This window comes from Nanorana parkeri, unplaced genomic scaffold (assembly GCF_000935625.1).
Source record: "Nanorana parkeri isolate BGI_ZX_2015 unplaced genomic scaffold, ASM93562v1 scaffold1296, whole genome shotgun sequence".
Taxonomy (NCBI): Eukaryota; Metazoa; Chordata; class Amphibia; order Anura; family Dicroglossidae; genus Nanorana; species Nanorana parkeri.
Window position 1 is genome coordinate 190,149 of NW_017307564.1, and position 16,367 is coordinate 206,515.

At 40.7% G+C, this 16,367-nt stretch overlaps 1 protein-coding gene across 4 annotated transcripts in view; it reads right to left on the bottom strand.

Annotated features, from left to right (window-relative positions):
* STAU2 (staufen double-stranded RNA binding protein 2) overlaps window positions 1-16,367 on the bottom strand; it is a 219,266-nt gene that overhangs the window by 1,592 nt on the left and 201,307 nt on the right. For all 4 annotated transcript variants that reach the window (XM_018569180.1, XM_018569179.1, XM_018569178.1 and 1 more), the window contains one exon: window positions 1,091-1,176. In XM_018569180.1, coding sequence (XP_018424682.1) covers window positions 1,091-1,176 — 86 coding nt within the window. The remainder of the gene's footprint in view (window positions 1-1,090; window positions 1,177-16,367) is intronic.

Below are 16,367 nucleotides of genomic sequence, written 5' to 3' on the forward strand. Positions count from 1 at the left end.
AGTCAGTATATACATGCATATACACACAGTGTGTGTGTGTACGTGTATGTCAGAGATATATAAGGTGGACAAACACCGCAAACATAAAATAAACAGGATTTCAGATTTAAAAAATTTTAAATAACTAAATCACAAAATACAAATATAGTTGCAAAACTACATTGTGTTTCCGGGTTTTTTTTGTGTCCACCCTCTTATGCTATGTAAAAGCATGCTAAAGTACAATAGAGTGGTATAGCTATCACTTGGTTTATTTCACTAATTGTCATACTTCATATTGACTCACAGAGGCTAGCCATTTTTATGTAGTGTAAAGTGTAGTAGTGTAGTGCTTTTTGGTACAATTAAAATTCTGCTGCTTCAATTTTTGAACATTAAAGCCCCCTTTACACCTGTCTGATATGTGGTGGTGCATTACCATGTGCACATTTACACTTGTTTTTTGTACTCTTACAATCCCCTTGGAAAGTGTATATACAGTGGGGCAAAAAAGTATTTAGTCAGCCACCAATTGTGCAAGTTCTCCCACTTAAAAGATGAGAGAGGCCTGTAATTAGCATCATAGGTAGACCTCAACTATGAGAGACAAAATGAGAAAACAAATCACATTGGCTGATTTGGAACAAATTTATTTGCAAATTATGGTGGAAAATAAGCATTTGGTCAATATCAAAAGGTCATCTCAATACTTTGTTATATATAATGAAATGTGTAAAGACAGCTGTATCACGTGCTTCTTATTCTTGGTGGATGGGCATAAGCTTAGAGCCACCTGGAGCAGTTTGTTTCATGTTTATCTTAATGCAGCAAAATGAGATACAACAAGGCATAGGTGTGAAGCAAGCCTAAAGATGTTGTTTTCTGTTAAAAAGATACCACATCCCCTAACTCCCCAAAAAGGGTCTATTTGTTGAGGTAGAATTCTGCCACAGCCTATTTTCAACTAAAGGCATTATTCCCATATCTTCCCACTGGACATCACCCAAAAGTGAATGAGCCACTAAACATGCCAAGCCCCAATAGGGAAACACTAGTCATGAATGATAGTCTGAGAAAACAATGATACTCAAGAGTTTTTAGACATACTTACTCAAATAATCCATTTTCTGACATGAGAGATCCATCCACTGAATCAAGTCCTTGTTCTGAAAATTGTTTCAAGGCACTTAAAGCTGCCTGTAGAGGAAAATAAACATGTTAAATAGTATTTTAAAAGATTTACATTTCTAATATATACATGATTGTTGAAACAAACCTTTGTTATGTTTGCACCAAACGCTGGTCACCAATACATTTGCATACAATAAGCATTCGCAGTAATGCCAGCAGCATATGTTTCATAGAGTACAGTGAAAGAGACAAATAAAGGCCAGTATGTGCCGCAATTAAATTGAATACAAGTATCATCAGGGGAACCGGTTACCATCATATTAATCAACTAGGAAAAGAATATGTTAAAAAACAAAAAAAAGGTTTGGTAGCAAACACAGATTTAAACATACACATTTTATTTATTTATTTTATTAAAATAGCCCAGCAACATATAAAATATACTGAAAACCAGACATGTGATGCCACTTCTCTATACTATTTACATCAGACAGAAGAATTTATTTACATGCATATGTAAAAATAAATCCCAGCAGAACTACACATTGCCTTTTAAATGCACATTATATATCATATTGAGCTACTTCCTATAAAGGTAGATTGAATTACTGGCTTACAATTAATACACCAGAAGCTTTGAACTGCTGATATGTGGACAATGCATTTTGTTTGGGATATGCTGGGGGCAAATAAGGTAACGCAAAGCTAAAATGAAGTGCCCAAACCCAGGGGAGTCATTAAGACTATGCTGGAGAGTCAAACCAATGATTATGGACTGAAACAAAATGGAGCATGGTGCCAAATGCACAAACGGTGTCAAAAACACTGAAGGGGGAATGCTTTTTAATTATGTTTGATACCCCCTCGAACAGTGTTTGAAAAGTTGTCTCCTGCTGATGAGAACAGTTCAGCCTTGACACGTAAAGAGAAACAAAATTCATCTGACATTTCCCGGAGCAGCAGAAAGGTTAATAAGAGATTGGCAAATGTTGGGAAAGCAAGCACCCTCCAGTTAATTAAAACACATGGCTTCTCGTCCATTATTTACACAAATACATAAAGAGATACTTTACTCTCGAAACATTTTACAACACTATTGTGGGTTTATTCCCCGAGGTTTTGAAACAGATGTTTTTACAAATGTTATGTATGACTTTTGTAGATGGTTTAGCAGTGCCAAAAAGCAGATGCCAGCAGGACACTGCTTTCTTTTTGGCTAAGTTTTACTTCATAAATATTCAGACGGATCAGCAGGAGGTAAATCTCTCTAGTAAAGATTTCAATTTATATCTCTCTGTATCAGTCAACATTTAGTACTAAATATTATCAACATTGTCTAACCTCATCCTTTGTATTTAGTTTGTTGAACTGAGCTGAAGTGCCAGTCTTGGCTAAGCCTTCCATCATAAGCATAGGATACATTACATGAAAGATAAGAGGTACATGTTTACTTCATTCATTTATGTCACAATTTCTTGAAATATACTCAAAAGTCTGGAGTTTGTGTTTCAGTGTGTGCTTTGTGTATACAGTATACTGTATTGTTACTATATCCCTATGATTAGTAAAAATACAAAAAGGCACTCTGCTGATAGTATGGCAAAATAAATAATTGATAACAAAAAAGGTAAGTTTTCATTAATACAAGCTTACTCATAAATTAACAAAATAAATGGGATTTTGGTTCACTTTGGTCCACCTCTCCATAATCGTAAAGTGTATGCCTGGGCAGAAATTTAAACCCAGAAGCGCTCTGCCCTGAACACTTCTGTGTTCAAAGCTGACAGCGGGCTGCGTCTGGGAAAACCGATCAAATACTTTACTTGATCTGTTTGGGCGAAATACAGAAGGAGGGCTTGTCATCTGTATAATTCTATCACAGAGGGGTTCCCTAGCGATAACAATACTCCCTAAGCCCTCTTATGATAACAATACTGTCAAGTAAAAAATAAAAGTATAAAAAAAAACCTAATACAAAATGCAAAAACTAATTTTAGAACCCCGCGCCCCCCCCTCCGCCCCATACGTAAAAAAAGGCGCACCTAGGATGCACGAAAATGCAGATCATTAATTATTAATACGCACATCAGAATAAGAGGAATTATTTTAGAGCCATCATTTGCAGGGAACGGTAATCTGATGAGCTTCAGAGGTGTTTAAATCATAACATGCTATCGTAGTTTGTCACCAATTCGCCGTTGAACGCAGTTTTGAGACCCAACACATTTCGTATCGATTTACATTTCACAAAATGGACATTAGGGTTTGCACTAACATTTTGTGTGTGTATTTTTTGAACAGGAAAATAAGAAAAAGTGTAGCCTGTCCTTTTTGTATGATTTTGGGACAGTCAGGCGCAGGTGACTGTATATTTGAACCAGTACACCCTGCGTCAATAAGAACCAAAATGGTATCTTTTAGCTAAGAAGTTACTGAATCTTCATAGGCCCAAAATCATACAAAAAGGACAAGCTACACTCATCATCCTCAGCTTAGAGTGCAGATACATCTGCAGGTATAGCAGAGACAGACTCTGGAGAAGGCATAGAAATATGCTTTTAGCCCCTGCTCGGTCAGCAAATTATGCCAGGGATTTTTTGCATAAAATCAGACATAGCCACAGAAAAATTCTGCCTGGATAATGCAAAGGAGGGAGCCATGGTGGATAAAGCCAAGGAAGATGTGTAGACTTAAGTAGGGGAGAACAGGTCCAGGCTATCAGTTTCCGGTCCTTTAAAGGGGACACCGCAAACCATCCCAGAGCCGTTAGTAAATCATGAGCTGGGAAGGCCCACAGGACTGTGCACTTATGAGCCACTTACTGCAAGTGTGGTATAGTGTGACATAAACCCAATATATGGTACGTTCACACTAACTTCCTAGGACAGGATAGCTAGACCCTGCTGTACAGTGGTGCAGTAATAGCTATTAAGTTGTGTGAGACACATTGGTGGGATGCAGTAACAAATTCAGGGTGCGTGCAATACAATTTAGTGATGCAGTGGAGTGTCCGCAACATTTTAAAAAATGTCTTAGCGCTAAGATCTCAAGCATGAACTCTAGAGAGGGAACAGCAAGAGAATAGAATTACACACCAGGTCTCCAAAAAGGGGCAAAGCCCCCGAAACATACTGAAAGAGCAGTAAACAGACACAGTAGTTAACACTGGACAGTGCCAATGCAAGGGCCAGCTGTTCAGTTGAGACACTTCTTGCCCCTCAGGTAGGCATACTCACAGAGTAGTCAACAAGGACGAGATGCCATCCAGTGGATGTATCACGGTCCTGGACCTGTAAAATGTTGTGCAACACAGTAGACACAGTAGTTTTCTGGAGAGCGTCACAAGCAGGACGCTGTGCCCACGAGCCACATTACAGGCCAGCCCTGCACCTTCATCATAGCAAGTTCCGAGTATTGTCTGCAAGGCAGTGCAGAGAATCAACTGATTCATAAAACTGCAAAATGTGCTCTCGTGGCTCTGCAGCTAACAATCTTGATTGCAGGAAAAAAAAATGCCTTGATAAAGTAAAATGGATTTGCTAGTCTCTGAGGATATAAGATGTCAATTCTCCTAAGGACACTAGCAAAAAACTGAAATATGATGGGAGTGGGAGGCGTTATATCCTGGCTGACTAACCAGTTTTATTTCCCAGTGTCCAATTCTCCTATATGCAGCAAAATAACCTATAGGTCTCAGAATCCTTCTCAACCGGTGTCCCTTAATGAACAGATTAAGAAAAAGGTTTGATACTGTTGTGCAAATATGTTTTGGTGGTTATAAGTAAAGTAACAAAAGTGAAATATGCTCGAAGTACATGATCCTGTTCCAACTATCTGAGCTTAAAAACAAAGTGACTGTTTTACTGAAGTTTTAAGCAGTGTTTGCTGTGCCCAATTTTGCCCAAATTTCAGGGTGGATAACAATGCTTGGGATTTCAGTGCAGCAGAGGCAGTGTTGTCAGCTCAAAACAGAAAGTTAGAGCTTGTTCACACCAAATGCAGACCAGATCTGCATGAGTTTCTGCACATTCAGTGCAGTGTGTTTAGCTGCGTTCCAGGCGGTTTTTGTAGGGGGGAAAATGGGCTTTCAGTGCGTTTGCATGCGTTTTTGATGTGTTCTGGTGCGTTCCAGAGCAGAAAAAATAAGGCATGCTGCAGTTTTTCCATATGCTCTGGAACTGAACGCTCTTGTGTGAACTAGAGCCCAAAATACCATTGGAATACATTTGATGCAGTTTTGATCCGTTCTGTAACTGCTCTGCATCTGCTCCGTGCTTGGTGTGAACTAGCCCTTAGGGGCTCGCTGGACTTTTGGAACGACCAACAGGGCTGCTATAACTCAACACACTTTAACATATGTGCATTTACGCACCGCAACTGAAGGTTTAAGTGTGAATGGGTCCTAAAGTGTTTGCTATAACAGATATGGTGCAAAAAACATACTGATGAGAGATACATTTGATAGAGCTGAATGTTACTTTGTTATGTGCTGTGAAGCGGTTTCTGAGCTATATCCTCCTTTGTCTTTGGATGCACCGCTGGCCACTTCATCATCAAGGAAAGATTTTAAAAATGAGAAACCCTTTAATGGTTAGTTCACACCATAAGCAGTGCGTTCCGGTCCAACTCTAGCCGGAACGCACTGCCTCGCATTGTGGCCGGCTCACTTTTTTGCCGGGCTGGAGGGGGCGTGGCGAGCCATTGAAGTGAATGTCACCGTAGCCACGCCCTCCGGCTGCAATGCGAACGCAAGGCACATTTTGCCTGCAGTGCGGTGTGATCAAAATAGTGCTTGCAGCAGTTTGATCGCACCACACCGGACGGCACAATGTGCCTTGTGATCACATTGCGCCCGGAGGCCGGCAAAAAAGTGAGCGGGCCGCAATGCGAGGCAGTGCGTTCCGTCCAGAATCGGACCGGAATGCACTGCTTATGGTGTGATCTAACCCTAAGGGCAGGTTCACATCATTTTCCGAACCAGATCTGGAACGCAGTGCATTGTGTTTTGACGTGTGTTTGCAGCGTTTGGAATATTTTTTCTTTTAGCTTAAAATGGTCTTACGGTGCACTCCAGTGCATTCCAGACGAGACAAAATAAGACAAGCAGTATTTGTCTGGTCTGGAACGGACTGCGCTGGTGTGAACAGAGGCCAGAAATAGCACATGGATACATTAGGATGCATTTCGGGTCAGGAAACAATCTGGTCTGGTGATGATCCGGACATGGTGTGAATGGGCCCTAAAGTAAACCTTTGATTGCTGACCTCTCCTTCTTCCTTACCCTGGCTGTTATACTGTTCTAACAGCTTTGGAACTTTTTAAAGCCATAGTCCACATTCTGTCACCACCAGCAGCCCTCCATCTACTTTTCTTTTCAAGAGTCCTGGGCTCACAGGAAGCGAGTTGGATGATGCAGGGTGCATTTTTATGTTACAATGGGCTGACCAATAGATTTTTTTTCATCTTGAGAAACAATGAGCTTTAAGCCACTGACTCCGAACAAGTAGATTTTCTTATCCACATCCTTGTTCCAGGTCAGTGTCAGAGAAAATGTCTTTTATCTTAAGAAGTTTTAAATACTCCTCTTTGCAGCATCACTAACAAAAGGCTATTTTGTTCCCTTTCAACCATCTAATTGTAACACCCTTATTGGTTCTACTATGAAAGCAAAATTATTCAACTCTGGAGTTTAGTCTAAAATAGTACAGGCTGGCAATCTACAGAGATGTATAAAAAAAAAATCACAGCTGCCATTTTGTAAAAAAAACAAAACAAAAAGCACACCCAATCACAGTGTCCATCAACTATACCTAATTCAATATTAAAACAAAACTTGCCTCAATTTGAGAAAAGAAGGGAGCCCTGACACCAATAAAAACAGCTGGATAAAGTTCCAGGATCAACAAACTACCTAATGTTCTTCACACACATATATATGATTTGCATATTATTATTTATTTCTAAATTCAGTTAGGTAGTTTGCTATTGCCATCTTGTGAAGTATGAAAATCCATACCTTAAGTGAAATAACAAGTGTTGACTCATAAAACCAACTTTGAGCAGAATTGGCTGGGAAACCCCCAGACGTGGTCCTTGAATAACTGTCACAAGTACATGGATGAGATGAATAAACAACTGGAAACTCCCTAAAATATCTCAATGGAATGTTTTATAAACAGTTACCACTTCATATGTAGTGGTTGTGGACAGTTTATACGAGTCGCGTGTTCCATGTGTTTAATACGATGCACATGCTTATCTATCATAACTACAGCATTCTCTCCAAGAGTAGCAATAACTGGCTTATATATCAGACTAATGTCAATTTGTTTGTATAACATTTATGAGAAAAAGCTGTCCGGGAATCACATTTGTAGACCATCCAAATCTAAATTTAGATTAAAAAAAAAATGTAAAAATCTAAACCTAAACCATATATTTCTTTACCTGGACAGAAAAGCTATATATGCTTAAAGGACATACTTATTAAAACATAAAATGATGTTTTAAATTAATTCAAAACGTACCTAACAAGCCCTAAAAATGTCCCTATACATAAATAGGTCATGCAATTGTACATGGGTTTAGGGCCCATTTACACCCAATGCGTTGAGGCTGCGCTGTTTATTTCAGCGCAGCTGCAATACGAGACAAGGCAAATTGCCTTGTTCCAGATGGGCTCAGTTCATACCACTGCATTGTGGTGGTGTGTGCTGAAAAGTACAGCATTCAGTAGTTTTTTTTTTCTGCACAGTCTGACACAACTTGACAACAGTCTGACAACCGCCCACAGAACTTGCTAAAACTTCACATTTCATGACAGTATTGATGCCAGAGACAGCCAGCTAACAAGAAGTTTCAGTAGAAGGTCAGCAAACATATTTGTCTTGCGAGGATTGTAAAGTACTTAAAAAAACATATGATCTGCCCATCTTGGACAGGCAGATCGTACTTGCGATCACCCCAAACCAGCCCCGAGGGGCAATGAGTGCCGGGCTTACGATGACTGCAAACGGGCTGTAGAAACGGTAGAAACGGTTGCACGCCTTCCATACACTGCACGATTCTCGTACGTTCGCGGGATTTCCAGCGATTTTCGTACGAGAATCGTGATCTGGTTAGACAAAAGATGTGCGACCATACAGTAGAAACGGTCGCACGTCTTCGTTCACACTGCTAGATTCTCGTACGATCACGGGATTTCCCGCGATTCTCGTACGAGAATCGAGCAGTGTATGGGCACCTTTAAAATGGCAGTGCTTCATGTATATATAACAAATATATTTGCTAATTAGTTGAGTCAACAAGATGTTCTCTCAAATCTGTGGTTTCCTCACAGCATAAAGGTGCCCATACACCTTGCGATTATCGGACGAAACTTTTCGTCCGATGATCGAACCGTCGTACGATTTTCGTGCGACAGCCCCACCCTGCCCCGATTATCGCAAGGTTCAATCAGCGGTAGTTAGAAAAAAACAGCTGGACGACTTGCAGTAATTGACCGCAATTATTTTCGTTTGCGCAGTGTTAATCGTACGACTTTTGACGGACGGAAACGCCACCAACCATGCGAACTTCGTACGATCGACAAAAGTTTTGAAACATGCTTGACCGTCAAAAGTCGTACGATTGTACAGTACTATCGGTCGGGCACTACATTCACACGTTACGATTGTCGTACGAAAAGTCGTTCGCAGTATTAAATACCATATCAATCCATCAGAGCAGGCCGGGTTACAGAGAGACCACTGCCCACAGACAGTAAGGATCCTTCTCTGCATACTACTGGCGGGGCGGGGGACTGGTTGCAGCGGTGGCCATTTCAGCAAGAAAGAAAAGTTAAGACACGGACAGCTTATGTTGCTACATTCTGAAGATATTGCTACCATTTTTACCTAACCTTCAATTGAGCTTTATGTTGCCCACATCCAAAGGTGATTGGATATGTAAGTATGATTGCATAAACACAAATTCGTGGCCAATGCTTGCGTTTAGCCTATGGAGCAAGATAGATGCCCATCTCAGGGGGAAAAAAAAAAAACTAGTGACTTAACATTTGACTATCACTGGAAGAGTGTGTAAATAAGCCTACCTGGCAGCCTAGGCTAGGAACTGTCATTCCAATTATTATATATACGCACGCACACACACGTTATAGAAACATTCTGAAGTGAATTTTTCAAGAAGGAATCACCATTATGTAAAAAAAAAAAAAATGATATACAGCTTTCATTACTTAGTTATAAAGATATGCATTTGGAAAGGCTGTGAAGAAATGGCATGACTTCAGGACAGTTCATCAAATCCTTATTCTTCACAATGAACTCTCAATCGCTGGGTCTGCTAACTCTTGTTGTGATGATTATCGATGCGTTAAGTCGATCTAATAAAGTGGGATTATGCAGCACCTGGATGCATGAAAGAACATTTCAGCAAACATTAACAAGATATATGATGGTCAGATTGTTGGGGCACCTAGCAACAGTAAATGACTTAAAAATGTTTTTGATCTTGGTAAGATGGGTAACTGTCTTTTGTAAGAGAGAAAAAATAAAATTAAGATAACAGAAACATCCACCATCATGCTAAACAATCTCTGCTTCTTCTGTTTCTTTAAAATAATCATCTATAAAGATCTTTACCAAATTGTGCTTTTTAGTACACTTAATGTCTCCCAAATGAAGTCCAGATGTAGAAGGCTGTAGGAACAGTTCTCAGGCCTGAAAAAGATGACATAAATCTTGCAGCTGACAAAGATCCTGCTGAGCTCAGTTGGGGAAACTCACAAAGGACCTGTTTTGGGCCAGAAAAGCTGCTGGGTACGAAGACAGATGTGTACACTCCTATTAAAAAAGAATGATTAAAAAAGAAGAAAAAAAAAAGTCTGTAACAAGCCTCACCAATATTCCCAAAGTCAAGGCTAGATGGAGATTTATTTGCACAAGCTACAAAAAGTGATTTACCTCAAAATAAAACATTTATTTTAATTAAGGAGTGAGTGAATCAAAAGGAAGTCCTACACATCCAGCCTTCAATCTGGATAAATAGAGCCAACTGTTGTTTACTGATGACCTCATGCTATTTTTCTTTATAAGATGCATAACATTAACATCCGTGTTTATCCAGATGCCACAAAAGGAAAAAAAAAAAATAATCTTTTTAGTTTGTTCCAGAATCTTTAGTGACACAGTGTGAGTACAGTGATCTCTGGCAATGGTGGCATTTGGTCAAACACCGGTTTTGTTTATAATGAAAAAACAAATCAGGCTATTTATTTATATCTAGTGTGTCGGATACGACACTTTGAAAGCAAGGTAAGAGAGTTGCTGATGGTCTAAAGGTGGACATAAAAAACGTACGATCTGCCCATCTTGGACAGGCAGATCGTACTCTCGATCATCGCAAGCCCGCCCCCCTGAGGGGCGGGCTTCCGATGACCGCAATGCTGAACGGGCAGTGTACACCGGCCCGTTCGGCATTTGTCTCCCGAGCACCGTTCAAACCAGTCGAAAATCGTACGATTTTCTAGCGTGCTCCTTAGACAAAAGACGTGCGACTGTACAGTAGAAATGGTCGCACGTCTTCGTTCACACTGCTCGATTCTCGTACGATCGCGGGATTTCCCGTGATTCTCGTACGAGAATCGAGCAGTGTGTGGGCACCTTAAGAAGGTGATAAGTATTGCCAGGACACCTGTACCTCTAAGAACCGCACGGCTACTTAAGAGGACTCTGCTTAATTCACCATGTGCTTTACAGACTGATTCCTGAAAGGGACAGCAGCCTTCATAACCACCTGAGCAATCTCAGTGTTCTGATGAGGAGAGCTGCTGTGTCTGCATCCCTTTAGAAGTAGTTAACCCTTAGGTAGTACCTCACCAAAACTGAAATTCCTATTGTAGGGGGATGCATAAAATGTGACTGGTATCTTAGTGCGGAGCTCTGAGAAAATCAGTCAGCCAATCACAGAGACAAGAAATTACATTTCTGAAGACATTCTATACACCAACGGAGTACCTAGAGCGCTTCCAGGTAGCCATATTGCATTGAAGTTTTTGACAATTTTAGAAAATAACAGTGGCTACAGATTGAAATAGAAAGTCATTTTTAATAAGATTAAATGATAAAATAACTTGTGTAGCAATTTATATGTTTTATTATCTAACCGAACAAATGACTGTAGCAACAGAACATGAATGAAAATTACAGAGAAGACATGATGATGGATGGGTTGGCAGGACCGGGATCTGCATATTTAAAGGAGAACTATGAAGACTAAGGAGTTCTAGCCGACCTGTGACAATGAGACTGTCACAGGTCGGCTCAGTAGATCGGGAGGTGAGCGAACACATACCGGCGTTCGCTCACCTCTCGAACCTGTCACGGCTCTCTGCCGTGACAGGGGAGTGGCTGGATTCCCCCCTCCCCGCTCCGATCTGCCAGCGCTGACTGACGGAACGGACGGGGGAGGGGGCGGGTACAGCTGGCTCGCCTCTAGGTAGGCAGAGCCAGCTGTCAGTCATGCAGCTGGGCGGATCCAGACATAAAATTGTCAGGATCCGCTTCAGCTGCGGCGTCTTGGTATACCGCGAGCAGCAGCTCGCGGTATACTGCGGTGTCTCAGTATACCGCGAGCTACAGCTGAGCCTAGGGTGACAGGAGGATGCTAGTTTGTGTCCTCCCGTTACCCTAAGGAGAACTATTGGCGGAAAAGCCTTAACCCCATAGTTCTCCTTTAAGTACTGTGGGGGACTTATTGAAAGTGCACATTTCTTACATCTATTAACCCCTGGTAAGCCTATTCATAAGCCCTTCACAAAAACTTGTTCACCATTTTGGGTGGCTGGTCCAGGGAAAGGTTTATTTCACATGACATGTATAGTGCCATTCAGCCTGTGGTGAATGCAGCCACCTGCTAACTAATATATTCATATATGAAGAGGCAAAAAGGCTGAAAAACATAATTTGTATCTAAACAACAACTAAGTCTAAGCTGCAAAGAAAAGCTATTAAACCTGCGTGGCTACTTCTCATCTCACAGCATAAAATTGTTAACCATATCTCAATGAGAAACACAGGAAAAAAAACATCTCAACTCCTATGAACCCAGAGGAACTTTCCTTCCAGTGTTTTACATGTCAGGCTTGATAATGCAATCAAGAGGTCTGGTACTGACAAAACATGGTTCCCACTGACTCCAAATCACCATAGTCTAGACAACCAACCTCAATTGCATCAACAACATATTACTTTAGAGGTATGTCTAGATTACCTGCTAAATTACATATAAGAAACCCTCAAATCTTCAGAAACAGAGTCAAAAATTGGTTACCTGGAAACTATGAGAACGTGTTTAGTCTTTGATAACACCTGTAAAGTTTTATTAAAAGGGAATCTCCAGGCAAGTAGTTTTTACTTGTTGAAACATATAAAAGTATGCTCTTTCACAAACTAGCAAAATCTTATAAAAAACTAACATGCTAATGGAATTTCAAGTTAATGCTATCTTTTTAAATCTGCATTTTTAATTAAACTAAATGGCGATCCGATCATGAAGGCTCTTGTTTAGGAAATCCCTGTTATGGGATGACACCTGTCCCCCAATTGTGCTCCTGCATTGTCACCCTGTGGCATGTATCCCTTATTGAGACTACAAGCAGTTGTGAAGACACACATCAGGAAGTCAGTCCAGAGCAATAACTTGCAGCTGATGCTGGACCAAATGCACATAGATACAGATGTGGACAAATTTGTTGGTATCCCTATAGCTCACTGAAAAACATTCTCCCTGAAAAGTTATGAAATTAAAAGCAATTGTATCATGTATGTATGTATGTATGCATGCCCATTGTATGTCATAAAATAAAAAAGTGTGAAAATAGATAAATGATTGCTTATTCTACAAAGATGTTCTAAAATGGCCTAGACAGATTTGTTGGCATCCTAGAAAAGATTAATAATTGGATCATAGTAATATTTTAAACTGTTTCTTGTAATTAGTATCAAACATGTCTTCATATTCTACTGGATATCTACTACGGTTGCCAGCCTTGACTACCGCAGCACCCACGCTTATTTGTTTGGAAACAGCGGTTTCTAAATGCGATGGGTTCATGGACTTTACGTTGACTCTGCAGGGCACACAAGAAAAAAAAAAAAATCACACGGCTATCAAGAAATTCTTGAGCAAAAGTATTGCCCAGTGTTAGAAAGCTCTGCCTCAGTAGTAGGTCATGGGTCCAACAGGATAATGACCAAAAACACGCAGCTAAAAGAACCTGAGAATGGCTAACAACAAACATTGAATTATGCTAAAGCCCTGCTTTGAATCATATTGAACATCTATGTACAGTCCGCTTATTTCCTTCTAGTTAACTCTGCACATCCTGATAACTGCCCAACTGTTGCAGTAGACTCTATGATCAGTTACATGAGAGGCATCTTTCAGGAGTTTCTCCTTAAAGGTGCCCATACACTGCTCGATTCCCGTAGGAGAATCGCGGGAAATCCCGCGATCGTACGAGAATCGAGCAGTGTGAACGAAGACGTGCGACCGTTTCTACTGTACGGTCGCACGTCTTTTGTCTAAGGAGCACGCTAGAAAACCAGCCGAAAATCATACGATTTTCGGCTGGTTTGAACGGTGCTCGGGAGACAAATGCCGAACGGGCCGGTGTGCGCACACGCACACTGCCCGTTCAGCATTGCGGTCATCGGAAGCACGCCCCTCAGGGGGGCGGGCTTGCGATGATCGAGAGTACGATCCGCCTGTCCAAGATGGGCAGATCGTACGTTTTTTTAATCACTTTACAACCATCGCAAAACTAAGGTCTTGCGATGGTTATACAGTGTATGGCCACCTTAACACAGATTTGCACTGTGGTGATAACACTTGAACATTGATTAAACTTGGCTTGTAGAAGTTAGCCTGTTTCTCTCTAGACAGGCAAAGCATGTTGGGAGCTGTAGTTTAACAGCTGGAGAGCCACATGTTGCCTTAGTCTGCCATAACATATGTTTGGGAAGACAATCAGATGGAAATTGTCAATAGCAGTGGATGTTAATAGAAGGAAAAAGTATGTTTTGATTGTGCTTAGACATCAGATGTCTTTTTCCTGTAGCGGTTGAACAGCTGACCTGTAATCTAAATGTGCTGAGAAACACAATGTGGTTGGCCTGTGTCAAATAAAAGTTGTTTGTATTGTAAACCCACTTTCAATGTTCTACCGGTCCTGCTTTTACTACAATATTACAAAAACAAAAAGTAAAGTAAAGTAAAAAGGCAAGATGTTGACAGATCACATGAGGTCACTACTGGCTATCTTCAAACTAAGGTTCATTTAAACTAAACTGTAGTCACATGTGTGTGGTTAGACCATAAAAAGATTTGGCCATACAAACAAGACAGATCTAACAAACCTGGACCAGTCACTCAATATGGGGTATTTGAAAAGTTTTGAGCACACTTTCAAGTAACTTTCTTGATCCATTTAACGCACCCTTCAGCACACCAGTTTGGGGATGTCAAACACATATCATAATGAGAGTGCTGACTGTCCTTTTAAACAAGCTGCTAGCAGGCTCAGCTGACTTTCAACAAATTTCAAGCTGTGCTGAAACTTACTTTATTTAATTAATGGTGCCAGGTGAATGCAAGTATAAAAGACATTTAAAAAAATTATGTTTGCAAAATAGGTATATAGACATGTGATCATCACTCATGATGATGATTCTCATGTCTATGAGCACTACAGCAGAAGACATCCCATGTCAATTGTTTGGTGAATGTCACATTCACACTTTATAAGTATACCCCTTAAAGTAGATCTAAACCCCATCATTAAATGCTACTACAAGGGGCAGTCTTGACACACATTATGCAGGCATAGTCCACTGTTGCTTAGGCTGGAAGGATCACCCTGGAGAAGGCAGAAGCGTTCTCACAGCAGTGGAGGCTGTGGATTTGCTTGACAGTACTGCTTATACAATTAAATAGTAGGAGTTTTAAGTAGGAAGCCCTATGTCAATCAGGAGCAGCTTGAACAGGTTTCCTAGTAGCTTTGGCTCTGTTTGGCAGTACTGCTAATTCAATTAAATGATGGGAGATCTAAGTAGGAAGCCCTCCACCAATCAGGAGCAGCTTGGAACTTGTTTCCTAGTTTTGCCTAAAAGTAAAAGAAACTTTATTAAAACTAGGGCTGTTACTGATTAAAATTTTCGTGTTCGATTAATCGAAAAAACTTTTAAATCGATTAATTTCGATTAATTATAACAACAATTCTTGTATACTGTTTGCATTTATTAATCTGGTGGCTGTGTGTGATCATTTTGCAATCACTGTAATAAAACCTTTCCAGGGATATCATCAGGCAGAGGGTAACCTTTGTGGCGTCATTGCAGTGGGAGAGGATTAGCAGAGCACATACTGGGGCTCCCATGCTGGCTTGTCTTATTAAGCTGTGGATGGCGATCGGAGGCCAGTCTACTGATATCCCAATCTCCCAATCAATTCCCCCCTCCTCCAGTCCCGCTCCACCATTTAGCTTTTGAACACCCGCCCCAACTAACGAAGGGAAGGGGGGAGGAGTTCGGTGATGTCACGGACATCGGCGTCACCGGACTCCCCCCCCTTCCCTTCGTTAGCCGACGGAGCCCCTTGGGGAAGGGGGGAGGAGTCTGATGACGTCGATGTCCGTGGCATCAAAAGATCTCCGACGGGACTCCCGGAAGCCGGGGGAGAGGTGAGTGTTTTCATTATGGATCAAAATAATTTCAATCGATCAAAAATATTAACGATTAATCGGGTAATTAATCGTTAATTTCCACAGCCCTAATGAAAACATTTATCTTTTCTTCCTGCCTTCATAAAATGACCGTTTCCAAATCATTTAAAACCTAGAATCAAACATCACTTTCAACATGTCTGATCTTTAGGCACATCAATGTACTTCAAGCATATCTCCTACAGTCCAAGTTTGCATACTTCTCCATTCAACCAATTAAATTCATTAATAGGATTTGACCAGAATGCTGTCTGTGGCAGATTTTGCCTGCTATTCTTGTCAGACAAAAAGAACAAAAAGCTTGGTGACTACACCACACGAGGTGATCAAAACACAACTGCTTACTGTGGATTCAACAGACAGAAAGAACAATCTAATAGAAATCATGTCATTGTTTATAATCCGGTGAAAAGTAATTGACGATTCCTTGACAACATGAAAAAAAATCCCCACACATATCAAAGGGATAAAGAAA